This window comes from Oryx dammah, unplaced genomic scaffold, assembly GCF_014754425.2.
Source record: "Oryx dammah isolate SB20612 unplaced genomic scaffold, SCBI_Odam_1.1 HiC_scaffold_18, whole genome shotgun sequence".
Taxonomy (NCBI): domain Eukaryota; kingdom Metazoa; phylum Chordata; class Mammalia; order Artiodactyla; family Bovidae; genus Oryx; species Oryx dammah.
The window spans coordinates 91,645,114-91,667,497 of NW_024070202.1; the positions used below are offsets into that span (position 1 = coordinate 91,645,114).

Here is a 22,384-nt window from a genome sequence, read left to right on the forward strand (position 1 = left end):
AATGTTTTGATAAAAGTATACACTGTGGAATGATTACCATAATCAAGCTAATTGACATTTCCATTACCTCACATAGTTGTGTGTGTGTGTGTGTGTGTGTGTGTGTGTGTGTGTGTAGTGAGAACACTTGAGGTCAATTCTCAGTAAATTTCAAGTAAACAACACAGTATCATTAGCTATAGTTACTATTCTGTACATTAGATCTTCAGAATTTATTAATCCTGTTTAACTGCAAGTTTATTCTCTTTGGCCAATACCTTCCATTTCCCTTACCCCTCTCCCCACTAGCTTCTAGTAACACACTCTGTTTTCATGAGTTTGACTTTTTAGAATCCTACATGTAAGTGAGAGCACGCAGGATTTGTCTTTCTGTGTCTGGCTTTTTTTCACTTAGTACAATGCCCTCCAGATTACCCATGTTGTCACAAGCGGTAGGATTTCCTTCTTTACTAAGGCTAAATAATATCCCATTATGTAGATAGATAGATAGATACATGAATATAGATATACTTTGCCCATTTATCCATCAATGACCATTTAGTTTGTTTCCATGTCTTGGCTATTGAAAATAATGCTACAATGAACACAAGATGCAGATACTTCTTCAAAATATTGATTTCATTTTCTTTGGACATAAACTTAGACGTGGAATCACTGGATCATGTGGTAGTTCTATTTTTAATTTCCAAGGAAATGCCATATTATTTTCCATAATGACTACACCAATTTATACTCATATCAACCATGTACAATGCTTTCCTTTCCTCTACATCCTCAACAATGCTCATCATCCCATTCCTTTATGTAAAGCCCACAAGTGTATCCTTTGCCCCCTCTAATTCACACTCTACACCTTAGCAATTACCTTTCTCACCTCGATTATAAATTTTGTGAGAATGAGCTTCAGAACTACATCTCAGCTCCCGCTTTGGCTCTCAACCAATGTCCTTGACTGTGTTCTTCTCCTCAAAGGTAGGTACCAGGACTTATAGTTGATTGAGTTCATAATCAAACCATGCTTCCCATTCCAAACCAGCCTTTCCACTTTACTCTCTCTTTTCTATTCATGGTACTTGCATTTTCTAATTAACCAAAATTTCAAGTTTAATTTTGTTTTACCTTCAAGCTCTGTGTGCTGTGCTTAGTCACTCAGTCGTGTCTGACTCTTTGCAATCCCATGGACTGCAAGCCCACCAGGTTCCTCTGTCCATGGGGATTCTCCAGCAAGAATATTGGAGTGGGTTGTCATGCCCTCCTCCAGGGAATCTTCCCAACCCAGGCCCCCCCACCTACATTGCAGGTAGATTCTTTAACATCAGAGGCTACCAGGGAAGCCCAAGAATACTGGAGTGGGTAATCTATCCCTTCAGGGGATCTTCCCGACCCAGGAATTGAACTGGGGTCTCCTGAATTGCAGGCAGATTCTTTACCAGCTGAGATATCAGGGAAGCCTCACCTTCAAGCTCTACTTCCAATCAATTGCTAAGTTCCAGAGACTTTAGCTCACAAGTGTCTCTCAAGTCTGTCCCCTCATCCATTTCTATTATCAATGCCCTCTATGAGGCTAAGATTGATATTGCAAAAGTCTTTCAACTGGTCTTCCCATCTTCTACCTCTTATTAGCAAAATCTTAAATGTGTATTCTGATGGATTCCTCTCTATTCAGTAGTTTCCTCTTACACTATGGGACACAATATTCATCTACGTACCGTGTCAAGTCTTCCAGTTTTGTCTTCCATACCTTACTACACAAACTATGATCCAGTCAAATTGTGACATTGGTTGGTCCCCAATTTTTTTTTTTTTTTTTGCCTTCTCTAGTAAAAACATTATAGTCAGGATGCTTGGGGCTGAGACTATAACAACTAGAATATCAAGGCACTATTTGTCTTATTTTATCAAATAACTCCTGTCCCTCTCTCCCTGAGAAGGATCCTGACTACAGAAGAGACATCACTGACATCTGTGTTCAAGACCATCATTCATTCATAAACTTTGCTCTCCAAGACTCACTAAGGATGCTTCCTCACGTCTCGGATTTTGTTAAAACGAAAAACGTTATAATCAAACCATACAAGCAATGTATCACTAAACAGATTTTCATTTCACTATCATTCCATTATGCTCTGTCAGAATTAATCAGAGATAAAACATAGGAAGTCCCAGTCTACACTGAAATTTCATAGCAATTAACATTGCTGAAGGGAGAAACTCTTAACAGAGTACAGGAAACTTTACAGGAGTTGGGAAAATATACAATTTCATTAATAGGCAGACACTCCAAAAAATGAATGCGTATATCTCCTTCTCAGTCAAGAGACTAAGATCTTTAAAAACACTGGTAACACAGTGACAGAGATGTCGTCAGTGTTGTAGTAAGAGGAGCAAATGTTACAGAACTAATAAATTTTCATGAGAGTCATCAGATCACTTCAGAATGGGTTAAGTTGCTACCATTTGTCATTCCCATTAATCTCATTGTCATGTAAAAGGTTTAATTTTCAGCTATTTTTGTTCTAGATAAAATCTTTGTCATTAAAATGAGGGATGATTTTGATATTCAATATATTCCATGGCACATTCTAGTGTGGCACTAATTTGGCCTTTTCAGTATTCTGCATATTAATTGACAATACAGCCCTCCTCCATTCCCCAGAAGAGTGAGAACTGAAATAGAATGGACAGCCAATCAAGTCACAGAATGCTGAAAGGATCAACAGAAAAGAAATGGTGCTCTAATCAGGAGTATACACGAGGCACTAAAATTATTTTCTCCCATACTACTGACTAAGATAGAGACAGTAATAATGAATGGTACCACCTGAATCCTTTAAGGTGACAGTTACCAAAGTATAGCAATGTTCCCTAAAAGTGAGAACTAAGTATTTCTTTTTTTTTTTTTTCTTCTGGTAAGAAGAATAAAACTGCACTCTCACTTTTAACTTTTAAAACAATGCATTTTATCAGAGTCTGCAACAATGTCCTGTCTTAAATTTTTCATAGTAATCTGTTGCATGCACACAAAATGTGTCCTCTAGTTGAGAATGTACAGATCACTGCAGAAAACCTCTCATTTCAGTATATATTCTATTAGTTGCCTTCTTTTGTTAAATTATCACTTTGGTGAGAACTAACATCAGCTGCTTAAATAATGCATTCAACCTGCTTTCAGAAGCTACTGTTTTCATTTGAGTGGGCATTTCTCCTAAGGATGAATGTGAGACTCTTTTCCAAGAAGGTAATATAATTTACCATCATTTAAAGTTCAGTTGAATGTTTTGAATCATTTTTATAGCAATAGTGATATAATTTAAAATTCAAAAGAGCAAAGATTATGCCATCATGGATATTTATAACAAAGAATGAATAGCTGTCCCTTAAATAAATTAAGCCAATCTATCCAATAAGACCAGGTCTTTTCTACATTTTCTGCAGCAGCACAGTACTGGAACAAATATTAAACACACTAAATATTGTGCATCATAAGTTTCCATGCTTATTACATGCAGCGTAACAGATCCTAGGCATCTTCATATCTTTTAAGAGAAAACCTTATTCCAGTAAATGTAGATGCTTTGTCTGCTAATTAGGGAATAAGCCCAAATCATTCCCATGGTCTTTTCCTGCATTAAAGCTTCAAAGAAAAACATTAAGTTATCAAAGTTCAAAATTACCCCAAAACAGCTAAAGTACGCTTTAAATTTTTGGCAAAACATTGCTATTACAGAAAGCAATGCAATAGAAAAATATGCAAATTTTATTTAGTAATTCTTAGTAAGAACAATAGCATTTGTTAAGTAACTGGTAACATATCTCCTTTCATCCGAAAAGTTATGTTTGTTGCCCAATCAGCAATAAGGTTTATGCCCTGAGGTGCTTTTGTCTTCCGGTTCTTCCACATTGTGCAGTAGATTTACAGCCTCGTGGATAAATACACACAGAGTAAAATGCCTACAGAGATTTGAATGAGAACGTTGAAAAAACCCGGGACAGAGTTCACAAGCACCCTGTTCTAAACACGTTTCCACATCTTGCCCTTAATCCCACTCACTGTAAGCTTCAGAGTTTGAGATAAGAATCAAAATTCAAAAAGTCAAAAATGACAATAAGAATATCACTCAAGTATAGCCTTGGGGGCTACTTCAGTATTGTTTTAAGATGATTACCAGTCTTAATCCCTTTAGTGTTGGATGTTAAATTCTACTGCCTTTTTAAAAATATTTAATGACTTGCTAATGTAAGCTTCCATCTAGAACAATCAAATAGTATGTCATTTATTCAAATATACAGTGGCTCTAATGTGCCAGCAAACTCCCACGTCAAAACAGACAACTTTAAAAAATGTTCGCCTGAGTCAGGAGCTCTACTTCCTAAATTAGCACAGGAGTGTCACCTTGATAGACCATGAACAACAAAACCATTTATAATAAGCCCAGCTTCCCCTAGAGTGGACAGCCCGGGTCATGCATCTGTAGGAGCTCTAATTATCCCACACAGATCACAGAGCTCTTGGGGACACTCAGACTTCCACAGCCTGTCACCTCAAACACGATCATCTGATAAATATACACTTACCAATCTCCCTCGAGATCTGAGTGAAGGCCTCCACACCACTCTCTCCGTAGTTACCCTCAGACGCCAGCGTCGACACGTAATTCCACCCCAGGGCAGTCACAATATCCACCATGGCTTGCGCTTGGTAGGAGTCAGGAGGGACCACCCGGGAGAAGAAGTCATATCTGGTGTTATCACTTAGCTCTGGGGCGGTGGATGCATAGCTGATTTGAGGTATCTGCAAAACAAATGACAGGTCATTTCTACCCATGAGGAATCTTGTCAAATGATGGACTGTTGCACAAGAGATTAAACAGTCAAAGCTATACCAGAAACCTAGACAGAGCAGCCTGCAGCCAAGATAAGATTTCATCACCATCAATTTCATTAGAAAGTAGGTTATACAGGTCTGTGGGCTCACTTTCTTTCAAAGCACATTTCTAAACAAGAGGGCTTCCCTGGTGGCCCAGCAGTCAAGAATCTGCCTGCAATGCAGGAGACATGGGTTTGATCCCTGGGTGGGGAAGATCCCCTGGAGAAGGGAACAGCAACCCACTCCAGTATTCTTTCCTGGGAAATCTCATGGACAGAGGAGACTGGCAGGCTACAGTCTATACAGTTGCAAAAGAGTCAGACATGACTGAGCAACTAAAAACCAACAACAAAACAGAAAGAATTTAGCTTTGATTCAGTTCCCATTGTTTTAGAAGCCAAAGCAAAACGTTTGTGCTTTTTGTTGTTGTTGCTTTTCTTATTCTGTACATGATAACTTCCGGTGAAGAAATGAGGCAGAAATGAACATGAAATGTACACACACGCCTCAGAAAAGGTCACCTCTGAAATCATCTTTGGCTTCAGGATATAAAGGCTACATAATGATGAGTAGAGCATTTAATACAAGACTTTTTTTTTTACATTTGATACCATTTTAGTACTAAGATTATATTTTGGGTAAATTATTTTAAATATATACCTTTGCAAATCTAGTCAGTGCTTATTAATATAATCACTGAGTACCACAATAAGATTTGGGAACAGCTAACCATGTATCTTTTAATTATAACATCTTTCCAGGCTTCCATCCTCAAAAAAAAAAAAAAAATCACAAAACAGGAATCCATACCATAATTTCTTTAGGATAAGAGACTATTTTCTGACATAAACAGGGTGAATTGCTAGAAGATATTCAAAATTAGAGATATGCTGTTTCTCCTAAATAATTTCAAGCTGAGTAGCAAATTAACTGCATGCCACAAATCTACCCCTAAAGGGATTTGAAATGCAATATTCACTCCTATATACAAGTGAAGAGTCTTATTCTCTGAAAAGTGCCAGGGCAGAAGAACTCAGGGGTGTTAAAGAAGCATGGCAGAGGGACATGCAGGCTAGACCAAGCACAGAAGATGCAGGAAATCTGGCAAAAACATGGGGAAAGACATTTCAGCCACAGGAAATAGCATGTCCAAAGGCAGAGAGTCAAGAGAGGGTATGGTGTTGCAGCGTTTCTTGCGGTGGGAAAGCAGAATATCAAGGGAGGAACATCAGGAAGTATAACTTCAGAGCTAGACAGAAACCAGAGGATGAAGGGTTCCTCAGGTATGACAAGGAGTGTGGACTTTATCACCAAGGTCATGAGGAAGCACAGCATGATTGTAACCAAGGGAGTGGTACAACAGCAATTTTGTTTTAGGAAGATCACATTGGCAGCATTGGGCAGTGTAGAAACGCTCACATTTCCGTGTCCACCTGGGCAGCCCCATGCCCAAAAGTTCTGACTTAGTCTGTCCAGACATCTAGGAATCTTCATTTTAATATGTCCTCCAGAACAATCTGATGCCAGTGGACCCATAATTCAGAGATACACTGAATTAAAGGGAAGACATAAGAAGTTGCCTACTAGTTCCAGTTAGAAAACTACTATAGAAATCTATGTAAGAAAGTATAAAATAAACTGAACTAAGGCAGTAGCAGGTGGGAAGAAAGGAAGGGTGTAGAACCTGTGAGTATCTAAAAGACCAAGAAAGGTGTAGGGAAAAATGGGAAATGACTCTCAGTTCTATGGCTTTGGTATCTGAGTAGATGATGTTTGATATTTTCCAAGGTAGAAGAACAAGAGGAGATTTGGAAGACAAAAATGACGAGCTCAGTTTTTGACTTGTTTCTTCTGAGGTTCCTGTGAAATGAATGAAAGCAACTAAAAAGTGGGCAACACTATTGTGGGATCTGGAGTTGAAGAGATGTGCACCCTCATCTGTGATGTGAAAATCCAGAGGTCAAAATGACTCTACAATGCCCTAACTCAGGATGCTTGGTTGAAGATGCAGGTCTGACTCATACATAAAACTGTTCATTCTGCTCTCCGTCAGATCTCGCAGCTAATGTCAGGGCTCTGATGTTTAGTGGGCTGCCGTTTCATCTTCCTGCACAGAGCTACACACTCTGGGAACCATGCATCACCGACCACCCCCTGACCAGACAATCCCCAATCCACAAGGAGGTTACAAGTTTCCTCTTGACATCTTGAAAAAGCCCTCAACATCTGTATCCAGACCTTTTCTAGGTCTGGAGAGTCCTCCTCCATTTTTGGTGGCCAGTGAAGTGACACTGAACATCCTAAGGTATAAAAGCCTCCTTACCCAGAAGACTGTGCTTGGAGCTCTCCAGGGTGCTGGAGAACTTGTTTGGCTTCTGAGTAATCTGCATCTTGGAGAAGGAAATGGCAACCCACTCCAGTGTTCTTGCCTGGAGAATCCCAGGGATGGGGGAGCCTCGTGGGCTGCCATCTCTGGGGTCGCACAGAGTCGGACACGACTGAAGTGACTTAGCAGCAGCAGCAGCAGCAACCTGCATCTACCTATATCAACTACAACAATGATTTAGTCTATTTCACACTCAATTCTTCTGGGTCCTGTTCTAGTAGGACCTTACTAACTTGCCTGTCAATATTGTGGGATCGTGAAAACCAGTCTTGACCTGTGTCCTTTTTGTTCCTTTGCATTCTCTGCCAGATATACCAGTCACCTCTTGATAGATTGTCCCCTTGATTAGGCTGTGTGCTTTCGAGTACATAAATACTTAGCAAGGACATCCATCCAAATCTCTAACCACACACCAAATGTTCCCCTTCTTGGTTGTTTCCAGAGGACCTGGGAAAGAGATAATGGATGATTCAGTGAGGTCTACCCTTTGCTAGAGATCTTTCCCAAAGATCAAGAGCATGTGTGTTTCTATGTTCTAGTGAAAAAGATCCAACAGCCTGAGCTTCATTTTGGGAGGAATTCTGTGTGTGTGTGTATGCACACACATGTGTAGGAGGGAACAGGGAGCATTCTATAGCAAATTCCATAGTGCTATACCATTACTCAGGCCTATTTGGATGTATAATAATCCTCCCACTTCCTCAGCTACTCAGAGTCCAGCAGTAAAATGCCCTACACAATCCACACCCTGCCTATAATAATGAGCCACCCCTTTCTAAAAATGAGCACAAAGTGTGAAAATTGAGTGTTTGAAACCAAAACTAATTATCTCAAATTACTACCTTCAGTCAGTCACTTTCAGGGCTGTTTAATTAGCAGTCAGCATCATGTTTAGGATTAATTAAACAGGTGTAAAGGGTATATAAAATAAAAGTGCAGATAAGAAATGGTTGTTTGAATAATTAGGCAAAGGACTTTCTCCCCAAAGTCTAAAAGAATTTTCTCTTTGCTGATCAATGTGCAAAAAAGTAGTGTGAGAGTATGTGTTTGTATTTTCATTCGTTCAATTCATGCTATGTATTCATATTCAGCCTACAATAAGGTGTCTTGAATACTGATCATATTTCAAGACATCTTTTCAAGTTGTCATGGAGTAACATCTCATTTTTACTTTATTGTGGCCAACCACTAAGCACTGCCTCATGAAGCAATTTAATTTCTGTGTTGGCATCCTTAATATTTCCACTGCCTCAAATTAAACCCCTACTGGCAACTGAAGTGGGAATTTTTTTTTAACCTGGGATATTTTTATCCTACACTGAATCCATTCTAACTAATCCTTTCACTCTGGATATTTCAGTTTCCAGAAACAGAATAACAACAAAAAATATGGTGAGAAAGGCATAGAAGAAAAAGAGGGAAATGAGAGGGAAAAGGAGAGTACTAAGAAAACAGGTGTGGAAAGCATTCTGCATCAGTTCACCCTTTTCAAGATGTACATCCCTTGTAAGCCTCCGTTAACTTCCAAGGGTAATATCCCAACTCATCAAACTGGCACCCGAAGCCCTCATATCAGACACTGTCCCACCCTCCTTCCCAGCTTCATGCCTTCACTGTCAGCCCTGATGATGCCTGTAATCCTGCCCATGCTGCTTCTGTGAAGAGAGACACCTTCACCTTCTGCACAGATGGAACATCCAGCTCAAAAGTTGGCAATTAACATACACACACTACCATGTATAAAACAGACAACCAACAAGGACGTACTGTATATCACAGAGAAATTACTCAATATTCTATAATCACCTATAATGGGAAAGTAATCTAAAAAAAAAAAAAAAAAGAATGAACGTATGGGTATGTATAACTGACTAACTTTGCCGTACACCTGAAACTAACACAATGTTGTAAATCAACTGTACTTCAAGCATCATTCCGCCCATCCGTCCAGCCCCTCCTCCCAGGAAGCCTTCTCCCAGGCAGAGCTGCCTTTTGCTGTCCCTCATCCCACAGTCTCCATCATCTGCCATAAGAACCAAAATCGTGTGCTGGCTTAGGAGTCCCACAGAGACAAAGTCTCTGTCTGACTTATTTGGTGTCACTAGTCCCTAACAGAGCAGGTGTTCAATGAATGTTTGAAAGCAATTAATTATTCAAAAACTGTGGCAGGGATTTTGATATAGCTCCTTCCCAATAGCCCCCTACCTGACATTCCACCAAAATACCATGTGGGCTCTTCATTTGTCCTTCTCGATCCTTCTCTATCCTGCTGTATGTCCTAGGAGGTTGCTTTGTGACTGTCTCACCTAGGCTCCCTAGCCTCAGGCTTTCAGTCAAATTTGCCCAATGGGAGGCACCTCCAGGAGGTGGGAAGGCAGGAGAAGACAGCAGTCAGAGCACTGATGCCTCCATCTCTTTCCCTCACCCTGACTTGGTGTTTCTCTACCTGAGTCCTCACTGGCCTCTGAGGCCCTCACCAGGGTCCTGTGATGAGTCACTGCCCTTGGACCTCCAGGTCTTCCCACAGTTGCTAGTTCCTGAGCATGCTCCATCCTGACTTGGGGCCTTTACCTGGGCCCACACCTTATAAATGGTCCTTTTATTAACCTCTCTTCTATTATCCCATGAGTGTGCTGGAAGCCCACCAGTCCACCCACTCTTCCAGGTCTCTGGGGAGGGGACACCCATTGCCCTGCCTCCCCAACCTCAGCCCTGCCATAACCTCCTAACCTTTCTCCCTCCACTTCCCCTCCCCACCTCCTCCACCACCGTTCTTACAGGATGTTTTCCTTCCTTTTCTCTTTCAGTGCCTTAAGGCATCAAACGGCATCATTTTTAAACACCTGTCTTTTTGCCTTTTTTCCTCTCTTATTTTCCTTGTGCTGAGGTTTCATAAGAAAATGTTGTGTGCTTAAAATAAGGCCATATATCCATTACCCAGATAAAGCATATTTAAGGCGATTAATTGTACAACTCAAAATACCCATGACCAGACCCCTCTTTTAAAATTGGTTAAAGTTTCTGTATAACATAAGGAGCTCAGCTTGGTGCTCTGTGATGACCTAGATGGGTGAGATGGGGTGGGGGTTGGAGGGAGGCTCAACAGGGAGGCGATATATGTATATTTATGGCTGATTCACATTGTTGTATGGCAGAAACCAACACAACATTGTAAAGCAATTATCCACTAAATTTAAAAATAATTAGCTTCCGATTTTTTTGATAACTGTTTTTATCTCCACTATATTTACACTTCCGCTCAGAAAGAAGAGATCACCACCCCAACCTTACTCCTCTTGGGGAGTTCCAGAGTTTATGTCTCCTCCCTAGACCTCTATCTCTTATTTATTCTCCCCAAAGGGGAGGAGAATGTGAATGAGAGGTCAGAGTTCCAAGTTTACTGGACAAGAGTGGATCACGCTCTGCCTTCATTCTCAACATACCCACACACAGCCCAGGCTTAGGCAGAAGCAGGTCCCAAGGATGAACTGTGGTGCGGGAGAAGGAGGCACCATTCTGACCTCAAGCCCATGCTGAATTCTTTCCAGTTCTCTTCTTAACAGACAGACATGCATCTGGGAAGTTATCTGGTACCCAGCTGTGACTAAAACCAATTACTTGATCCACATTTAGCTAGATAGGCTGTGAATCTTGGACCAACATACTCTAATATAATCCAAAAGTTTAACGTAGATCTCAAGGAGGCAAAACTTCTATTTCAAAAGAAATTCATGTATAGTTTCTTAGATATTTTGCTTAAAATAGCAAACATATATATATATATATATTTCTTTTTAAATAGAAGTTAGCAGATATTACTGTCCTCTCATGTCTGTTTTCTACTTCTTGCAGATAGAACCCCAAATTTTTATGTAGGACTTGGCCACTTAGAAGAAAACTACATTTCCCAGCCTTCTTTGCAGCTATGATCTTTATTTAGTACAGTGGTGAGTGTAACTTCTGAAAATGTATCCTTAAAGGGAAAGAGCAGTTCTTTCTCATGCCCCGCCCCTTCTGCCTGCTGGGCAGAATTTGGACATAATCAAATGTTCAATTAGCCATCTCAGGCCATCACCTAGGGATGGTAAAGCAAAACAGCACACCCTAGTCCAATCCACTGTGATATCTGATTACTAAAACCACCTGATTACGATCTTACTACTTCCATTTCTGCCCTTCTCAAATCCATTCTACACAAACAACCAAACTGATTTTTTTTTTAATCAGATAATATCAAAATTTTGCTGAAAGCCCTTCATTTCCCCCAGGGATATTCAACTAAAGCCTAAGTCTCTACTCACAGGATCCATGACTTGGCCTCTGACTTCCTTTTCCCCTCTCTCACTTGACTCACTAGATTCTTTTCTGTTCCCTGGCCCAGCCAAGCCCTATTTCTTCCCCAAGCCTCATGCCCATTGCTTTCTACACTTTCTAAACAGGGTTGAGAATGCGTACAGCTTCCTCAGATGAACTGTGCCTCTCCCTTTTGAAGTCAGTGAATCTAATTCCACATGACTGGCAGGGTGAGGCGGGATGTTACTGAGATATAAAGGGGCCAACAGGCTTTTCGGCACCATATATACTCTTTCACAGCACAAGAAGATGGCAATTCCTTTTCAGGTGCCTTTTAAATGTTCCCTGCTGTTTGCACATTAAAATACTATGGTAAGTTTTAAACTTTCTGTGACTGCTCAAAATGACATGCATTTCATGTCATTTCTCCCAGTGCATTTCTCCCAGTTTCTGGCTTGCCAAAGATCCACGAGGAGGCCAAGACACCCCTAACAAGCAATGAGTCCTAAAGCACAGCTCAGGGGAAGTCCCTCAGGATCATAGGAAATGTAAGTCTTCCTGCAAGAAACTCACATACATCTGAGAACAGATTTGCAAACAGAAGACAATTTAAGACCTGAGTCACCCACATCTTCACCATCAATTACCAACGAGGCTTTTGTGCTTTTTCATCTCTACAAACAACCTCATCCATTGATTGTCAACCTTAGTGGTGAAGGAAGCTGGCGGGGTGTGCTCTTAGTGCCATTCAATAGTGTCATTGGTTTTCACCAGTGAAAGATCAGCTTGAAGCTGTGCTCTTCCTCAGGGGGTAGTGCTTGCCTGAGCACTTCCTCAGTAATGCTGCTCTTAGGAACAGCCACATCGCTATGACAGCTTCCTGCCACCTGGTCTTGGGATGGATTTGTTGCTGCTGCAGAACCTGGTCCAGAAAAGCATAATGATGATAGCCATCAACTTTGTCTTTTCAGACCTAACTACTCTCTGGTACTAAAACTACTAGTTGCTTGTGGCAAAACATGAGTATATAATCAGAAATTGGATAAAAATGAGGAGCTAGAGCTAGAAGTTCAGTTCAGTGTTGACCTTCCCCTCCTCATGCTGCTCTGAGCTTTCATGTACCTCTCAGCTTCATGAAAATGAAATGAGAGGGAAAAGGAGAAAGAAATGTGGAGCCTACATGCAGAGAAATAAAGAAGGATGACTATCCTGAGTTTGTTTTTGAAACTCTAATACCCTCCCAAACCAGGACCTGCTCAAAGAAATCTTACCCACACAATGGATAGAGAGCAAGCTTCCTATTTGTACAAGTTAATGCCAAATGTGAAATGAGTCCATGACCATCTTCTCAACTGAATCTTCGCCAATGATTCAGAAAAGGACACTAGCTGTTGTGCTCTGAGGCACGGTGTGCGCGTGTGTATGTGCGTGCGTGCTCAGTTGGGTCTGACTCTTTGCAACCCCATGGACTGTAGCCTCCCCAGTTCCTCTGTCCATGGGATTCTCTAGCCAAAAATACAGGAGTAGGTTGCCATTTTCTTCTCCAGGGGATCTTTTCAATCCAGGGATTAAACTTGGGTCTCCTGTACTAGCAGGTGGATTCTTTACCACTGTGCCACCTGGGAAGCCCTCAATGCATGGTGGGGCTTAGAAATAGAAAAGGAGAGGCTGTCGTTTGAAATGGGAAATTGTGGAGGCCATGGAGAAAAAGAATGATTTCATTGTGGTGTGATGTTATCCACCTGCCCAACATCAGCTCATTCAGAGTGAGCAAAATCTATCTACACATGCACACTAAAAGGGCCTGTGGTCAGTCAACACAGCTGAGTATAGAGAGATGGTTCATACGTTTAAAGTCACGACTGTAATTCTGTTATGAGCCAGGATTCAGACCTTACCTCTCACAACACCCATAACCAAGCCAACCAGAGAAGAAAGAGACAATGTCAATTCATTCTCATTATTAGATAAAGAATTCAAATATGGTTTTCTGCTGATGCTGAATCTGAAATTTCAGAGGCAAATATGAAGACCAAGTCACAGGAGGCACACTTTCTTTAAAACATGAAGAATGCATTTTTGTACATATGTGTATGCCTGAGAGTAGACATATGCTTTACACAATGTCATATCTTGGTTTTTGTAATTCACTTGGATATATTCTACTGAGTTTTGTGTGCATGCTAAGGTCGCCTCAGTTATGTCCAATCTTTGTGACCCTGTGGCCCATAGCCCATCAGGCTCCTCTGTCCATGGGATTCTCCAGGCAAGAACACTGGAGTGGGCTGCCATTCCCTTCTCCAGGGGATCATCCCAATCCAGAGGTCAAACCCACATCTCTTGCATCTCCTGCACTGGCAGGCAGGTTCTTTACCACTAGCACCACGTTTTAAAGGGTGCATTTATCAAGGGTACTGTATGAGTGCTTTTTCAAGGGTACTGTATGAGTCTGGAAAGTGAAAGAAACAAAGAGTACCCTTGAATTGGGGTAATTTAGGGAGGTTAATAAGGGGGCTATTTCCAAGGCAGAGACAGTTTAGAGGGAAAGCAGTGGAAAGCCATAATCCAGCAAAGACAGAAGAAGGCAGCTACTACCCTTGCACCCTAAAAACCAGAGTAGGGAGCAGTTACAGAAGCCAGGAGGAGTCACAGACAGGTGCCATCTGAGAGGAGCAGTGACCTCTCCCCTAATCTCTGGAGGGGAGGGACACAACCAGCCCCTAGCAACCCCTCAGGGAAGGAGCCAGGAAATCATATCCTGAACTCTCTGCCCTCCCTGACTTCCTGCTGGCTCTCCCCTTGACCGAATCCACTAGAAACCAAGGAGTCAAAGAACCAGTTGACATTGTCTGGACAGAGTTGCCTCCTAGGAGAGAGAAGAGACCAAACAAGAGAAGGTGGATGGGCTAGGCAAGCAGAAGCCATCCATCCCCGGTCTCATTCATCATTGAACATCAGACATTTGAAATAAATTGATGAATGGTGCTGCAGATATGCAGTTTCCTGTGTTATATTCCATGGTGTTTTTTTTTAACTTGATATTTTCAAATACTTTTGGCAGATCATCTGCATTAGGAATTTTGGTTTGGCTACTGGGAATTCCAACCCTAAAATTAGGCCAATTAAGTTAGCATTATCTTTTGAAAAATAAGTAAGGCTCTGTTTTTGTTTTTTTTTTTAAAAAGAATTGTAATGGTTTTAATCAAATTGGTAATGACATTTGACTTCTAACCTGTTTATTTAAAATGAAAGATAAGCAATCCATGAACATGAAAGAATTTACATACAAACAACCATAATTATATCCTATAAGATTAATAAACTTTTATTTTACATCCGCTAATTACTTTTTACAATGAGAAAGCACAGCAGCTCCTAGGGGAAAGAGTGATTATAATCTATCAAGTCACTAGTAGTGTGGAAATTTTTAAGCCTAACTACCCTGCCTATATTCATTCAACAGTTCTAAGAGCAAATTAGATTTAAAACCTTCACTTTTGGGGGAAGGGACTTTAACATTTCAACTAATTCTATAGTTCCTCTAGTTTATGGTTTCTCCTGATCTTCAATTTTCCCTTATTTAAAAAAAAAAAGTGAACACCATTTTTTTTTCTAATTTTCACACATTTCAGCATGCTGTGATTTTTAGAAAATGATAATCAGTGCATATGCAGTATCAAACACAAATTAAAAAGGTTAATTCAATACACACACTTTTTCTGGTTAGTGGTTAAATTAAATTTAATGTCTTTTTAATGGTTACTTTTTGATTAATTCAGTCAACAAATTAGCTCCCACTATGTGCCAGCCTCCATGACAGGCTCTGGGGAAAGGGCTGTAAACAACACATGGTCCCCCCGCCCCCATGGAGCATATGGTCAGATGGAAAAGACAGGCATTAAGTAAACAATCACCCAAATAAACATTTAACTGCAACTGTAATAACTGCTGTGAAAAAGAAGTAGGGGCTGCTAAGAGTAACGAAGTAACTCATCTGGAGGGGGTGGGGGTAGGGAGGTGTTGGGCAGGCTTCCCTAAAGAAGTGACATCAAGCTGACACATGAAAAATGAGGGAGAAAAGGAAATGAACACTGAACACCATCCACAGATTGCCTCTCACTTCAGCCTGCCTTCAGATGTGTAAACCACCCAATTTGTACAAGCGAGGAGGATGGGCAGTCGACTGACAGGTACTTCATTTTAGAAACCTGCCACAGGCCAAATAATATTAAATCAAAGACCATCGCTCCCCCATGCTTTTTACACAGACTATTTGTAACGAATATATGTCTAATTGGGGTTCTCATATAAGAACTATTTGAGAAAGTCACTAATTATCGGCAGGAAATTGCATTATGTTCTCATAGATCCTCAGGTGTGTAGGGGTCCAGAATGAATAAACAAAGGAATGGATAGGTGGACGACGAAAGAATGACTGAATCCAGCAGAAACTAAAGCCATAGAAAAGAAACAATTTTAACACAAGAACCCAGAAAAATAAATAAATGTATACCTAATATTACTTACAATCTCAAGTATATGTTTACTTAGGAAAGTTTTTAAAAGGTGATGGAAAATTAAAAAGGGAACTCTCTTTATTTTTACTCAGGCAGTGAAAGCTTTGGGATAGGACTGCAAAAGACACGAGAAGCAGGTTAGAACTGACCAGAAGACTTTTTTTTTTTTTTTGCTTCCAATATACACTTTCAACACCTCTCAGGAGGAGAAAAGAGAAGTAAATGGCTCTGTCCACTTCCGAAAATTCTGCTCAGCCCAGGATTCCAGAGTAAAAGATGCTTCTCTGATACCTTCTCAACAGTTTTCAAGCTGTTTGGGATTTCAAAACGATATCTATCTCTGTGTGTGTGCGTGCTAAGTCTCTAAGTATTCTTTTAAACAAAACAATTTTGCAATGAGTTCCTTAGGACAGTGAAAATTTTCTCTAAAGAGGTTTTCTTACATGAGTACAAAAAAATGATCAACTATGGCTTGTTATATTAGAAAAACTGTAACAATGGTGTGGCACTTTCTTAACATCATTTGCTAAATCACTTAAAAATTTAACTCTTTCCCCCCACTCATTCCCCTCACTGCTGACTTCACACAATCACCTGGCATTTAATTTTCCTCTTCTGCTGATTTCCTTGCTGTGCAATTGGCACTGTGGTTCAATTCCCCGCCCCTCTTCCCCCAAGCATGTCAGCACTCGAACATTAAAAAATAAAAAGTTAGTAATTATAACCAACAAATTGAAGTCAATAAAACTTAAGCTAGAAAATATTCCATTTAGACTGGCATTATGCTACTCAATAATACATGATTTGAATCTTGAAAATAAGGCCTGATGTTGATAAGGACATTTGTCTGGGCAAATAAGTTTCTCAGATGATAATTTCTTAGATTTTCAGTGATTATCCATCTTGACTGATATTATAGTATCTGACTGATCCTTTATCCCCCAACTGGCATCCTTCAGGGACTGATTCTGAACACTAAATACCACTAGAAATTTTCATTTCCTTGATATTGTTTAAAGGGGTGAGCTCATATTACAAGAGGGTACAGATGAGGTTAGAGGTCTTAGAGATCCATTTACAAAGGGGGGAAAAAAACACTCTGTGTCCAAAAACAATAGCCAACTTCATAAATGACCATCACTGGATAATAGGAAAAGTGGATAAAATAATATAAATGACTCAGATTCCATTATTCCACTCCACACTGGAGAATACGTCAAGCCCACATGCCTCTGACAAACATCATTTCATCATCTTAGTGTCCAAAGGGCCTCATATTAATTCTCCCCAAAGTGGACTGATTAGCTTTTCTGCCCATCTCTGCCCCATCTACAGTCTTTTTTTTTTTTTTTTTTGAGAAGCCCAGCTCATTGCTCCTGATCAACCTCCTTTAGTGCCAGATCCCATCTGCACACCTAACTTGTGAAACATTATGTGTGCCTGTATGTGTGTTCATACATTTGATGGGTTTTGCCACCATTTCTTTAACATGTTATATTGACCAAGAACTATGCCATGTGTTCAGTCCCCATTTACAGAGGAGAAAACTGAGACATGAAGAAGGTAAGTAACCTTTCTTAGACTGAATAATTTGTGAATGGCAGAATGGGATTCAAATCCAGGCAGCCTGACTCTCAGCTCATCTTGTAAACACCTCTGCTCTCCACTGCCTCTAGTCCACTTTTTAATAACATTTTTTTAATGTGGACCATTTTTTAAGTCTTTCTTGAATTTATTACAATATTGTTTCTGTTTTATGCTTTGGTTTTTGGGCTGAGAAGCAAGTGGGATCTGAGTTCCCTGACAAGGGATCGAACCTGTACCCCTTGCATTGGAATGTGGAATCTTAACCACTTAACCAGGGAGTCCTCTTGAGAGTCCTTTGGACTACAAAGAAATCAAACCAGTCAGTCCTAAAGGAAATCAACTCTGAATATTCACTGGAAGGACTAACGCTGAAGCTGAAGCTCCAATCCTTTGGCCACCCGATGCAAAGAGCCGACTCATTGGGAGACTGAAGGCAAAAGGAGAAGGGAGTGGCAGAGGATGAGGTGGTTAGACAGCATTGCTGAAACAATGGACATGAGTTTGAGCAAACTCCAGGAGATGGTGAAGGACAGGGAAGCCTGGCATGCTGCAGTCCATGGGGTCGCAAAGAGTCAGACACAACTTAGCAACAAAACAACAACAACTTCTTCTGGTCACATACAGGGTCTCTCAGGGTCACATGTTATGGTTCATCTGGAACTTGGACTCCACCAGCCACCATCATATATAGCGTCATAGTGAAAAGGAAATACTAACATCAACTATCAGCAAATATTTTCTCCCCCTTTGGTTTCAATCAGTTGCTACAGTTCCTTATGGGATGAGGGCTTTCTGGTCCAGCTGGGTACCAGCTTATTGGTCAGAGACAGTGTTGGCACACAGGGCTTGGAAAGGTTGAGAAGCAATCATCCAGGTCCACAAGGGGAGCCAGAAGTAAAAGAGTATCATTGATGTCCCAGAGCCAGAGAGAGTGTGTGCAAACACAAGAGGGAGTAGGCAGCAGAGGCAGAGATCACAAAAAGTGGAAGGAGAATGAAGGCTATTCCAGGCAGAGAAGATAGCCTTTGATAGAAAAAACATATAAAAGAATATGCTTAGGATGCTACTTATAATAGCTAAGACATGGAAACAACTTAAATGTCCATCAACAGAGAAATGGATAAAGAAGAGGTAGTACATATATACAATGGAATTTTAGCCATAGAGAATGAAATAATGCCGTTTGCAGCAACATGGACGAACCTAGAGCTCGCCATACAAAGTGAAGTGAGTCAGCAGAGAAAGACAAATACATGATGTCACTGATATGTAGAATCTTAAAAAATCATACAAATGAACTTGTTTACAAAACATAAACAGACTCACAGACTTCAAAAGCAAGCTTATGGTTCCCAAAAGGGAAAGGTGGGGGGAGGGATAAATAACGAGTTTGGGATTAACATATACACACTACTATATATAAACTAGATAACACTGTTTGGCACCGGGGACTCTACTCAATATTCTGCAATAATCTATACGGGAAAAAATATGAAAAAGGATATATGTATATATGTAACTGAATCATTTTGCCGTACACTTGAAACTAATGCAACACTGCAAATCAGCTATCAGTTCAGTTCAGTTCAGTCGCTCAGTCGTGTCCAACTCTTTGCGACCCCATGAATCGCAGCACGCCAGGCCTCCCTGTCCATCACCAACTCCCAGAGTTCACTCAGACTCACATCCATCAAGTCCGTGATGCCATCTAGCCATCTCATCCTCTGTCGTCCCCTTCTCCTCCTGCCCCGACTCCCTCCCAGCATCAGAGTCTTTTCCAATGAGTCAACTCTTCGCATGAGGTGGCCAAAGTATTGGGGTTTCAACTATACTCCAATATTTTTAAAAAAGTAAATTTAAAAAATAATAAAATGAAATTTTTAAAGACTATATGCTTAGGAAAATCAAACATTCCAGTGGTCTTGGTACAGAGCATTCATAAACCCAGTTCAGTCTGATTTTCTGTTTGTTTCTTTACTGTGTATTTGTTATTGGTTTTAACAACCATTTGTTAAGCACCTACTACATGCCAACACTCTTACCTAGCTTCAGTGAAAACTCATTTTCCCAATTTTTCTCATAAATCTCTAAATCCTTTGTTGATTATTATTCCTTTGTTTCTTCCTTTAAATATTAGTATTCTTTAGGACGTGAACTAGGCTCTCTTTTCACTTCACACCCACTCTAAATCTATACATCCAGACTCAATCTCTTTGCTGAGCTCCACCCAAGTCCTACTTATTTGAAATCTCCTCTTGAGTGTCCAACTGGTATATCAAAATCATACATTCAAAACTTGTCTCATGTCTCCCAGCATAAACTGGAAGCCAGCTGGTGCACCAAGGGTCTCAAGTCACAGCAAGTCAATCAGCCTGGCTCTACATGTATGTGACTACTACACACTTTATCATAACCACTTCTATTACATAGTGTTGAGTGTTTTCCATATTTAGCACACAATGCATGACTCTGGTCTACTTTGGCCCTCATCTTTCCTATATTTTTCATTGGTTTGGTTAACCACCATAAATAAAGTATTTAAAAAAAATTAAATTTAGGTCCAAAATTCCTTGAAAGGAAAAAAAAATAACAAAAACAAAAACCTATTTGTGTATAAAAGATATATTCACATTGCAAAAAAAGTCAACTTTTCATCATTGACTACAGAAACTATAAAATCTTGCTGCTCAAGGTTGTCAGCAAACCTACAGCAGCAACATCACCCAGGAGCTTCTTAGAAATGAGGAACCCTCAGGCCCCACCCTAGACCTACTGAATGAGAATCAGCATTTTAACAAGATCTCCAGGTGGTTTGTATAGACAACAAAGTTGGAAAATCACTGCTCTAGTCTAAAGCACTGAGCCCCACATCTTCTTTTGAAATGTTTCCATATCATATTCATTGCAAGGATGATTTTCATAGATCTGAATATTGCCATGATGTGGAAATGTAAAAGCTCTCTTTAGGTTCACTTTATGAAGAGTTGATACATTAAACCTGATGTTCCCTTCCCCTAGGGTGAATATTTCGTGATAGCTAGATATTTCTTTTCAAAAATACTCCATTACTCAAAAATTGTAATTATATTTTAAGAGTATTATATTCCACTTCTCTGCATCAAATTTTGGCATAAAGTTTATTTTTAGTGTCCTGGTAAATCTACAGACCAGTCAGTACGTCATGGTGAGTGTTGAGTCAGTAAGAGGCTTTTAAATGTTTCTCACTTACTTGAAAATAACAGATGAGTTTTGGAAAAATTAGAATTTGACAAAAGCTATATGATTGAATGTCAAATGGGAGATGCAATGTACCTTGTCATCAGTAAATTTCCCATAGTATCCATATACAGCTTGATAATCTATTAAAATATTTTAAATCTGCTGGTGGGCTGCCATCTCTGGGGTCACACAGAGTCGGACATGACTGAAGCAACTTAACAGCAGCAACAGCAACAGAAGGCCCATGAAAGATTTTTTCTTTTTTTTCCTTTTTGGGCCCTCCCTAAGAGCAATCAAGCCTGTATGCCCTAGAGAATAAACAAGACTTATTTTCAGAAGCCTTAGTTTACAGAGACTGTACAACAGAATTATCTAGGGGAAGAGGATCACCCAAAGTTTGAAGAGGAGGAAATGGAAATGGAGAAAGAGATGGTTTGTTCAGGACTTGGAATAATGGAGATCTTCATTTTTCTCCTTCCCAGTGCCCAGGAACCTCATCCAAGAAGTCCCTTTCCTATTCTTGCCATGGATGGAATGGAGTCACTGCCTTTAAATAACCCATGGGGATCATACTGAGCATCTCTACAGTGAACATCTCAATAGCACTGGAAACGGATTGAATTTCTTGACATATTAGTCAATGTGGCTCAGTGCCAGAGTTATGTGATACAGAAGAAGAAAGTTTCTTGCACTTGGGTTTTGAAGATCAAATTCATGCCTAATGCCACTCTCTCTCACGGGGCTGACTTGAAAGCTAGACTCAGGGTTATACTGTAATTCTTTCACAGATGCTAGGGAAGCACTGTGTACATAGTAGAGGTACAGATTAGATGATCTGTGTAGTTATCACTGCCTACTAGTTACAGTTAAACAACTCAAATCCCCGACGTTTAGTATCCACAGCCTACCTGAAAATTTGTGTGCGCGCTCAGTCGCTCAGTCATGTCTGAGTCTTTGCAACCCCATAGACTGTTAGCCCACCAGGCTCCTCTGCCCATGGAATTTCCCAGACAAGAATACTAGAGAGAGATACCACTTCCTACTCCAGGGAATCTTTCCAACCCAGGGATCGAACTCGAGTCTCTTGCATTTCTTGCATTGGCAGGCAGATTCTTTACCACTGCACCACCTGGGAAGCCCTACCTGATAAGAGTGCTTCTCCAAAGCTTCCCACATTTTTGGTGCTTAAGTGAAAATATACATTTCTTTTTTTATGAAGAGCTACATACTTTTACATAAACCATAATTTAGATATATGAAGACATTTATTGTTTTTCCAATTCACTCTAATTTTCTAAATAATTTAAATATGTAAATGTTTTCATAATGCTTTGCCCAACTATATGTAAATATCACTGGTCTCTCTTTTAAAAAGAAGCAAGAAACAAACCAAAAAAAATTTATAGGCACTTCTGCCTTTTAAAAAATACTATTTCAATCTCAAATGATGAGACTTATATACTGCTATTGAAATGCCCTTTATTTTTCCATCCTAAGGAAAAAAATTTGAGAAAA

At 40.1% G+C, this 22,384-nt stretch overlaps 1 protein-coding gene across 1 annotated transcript in view; it reads right to left on the reverse strand.

The window, feature by feature from the left end:
* The window catches only part of GRM8 (glutamate metabotropic receptor 8), an 866,927-nt gene that overhangs the window by 721,261 nt on the left and 123,282 nt on the right, over positions 1-22,384 (reverse strand). Inside the window, exon 2 of the mRNA XM_040259569.1 lies at positions 4,576-4,792. Within this exon, the coding sequence (XP_040115503.1) occupies positions 4,576-4,792 (217 nt within the window). The remainder of the gene's footprint in view (positions 1-4,575; positions 4,793-22,384) is intronic.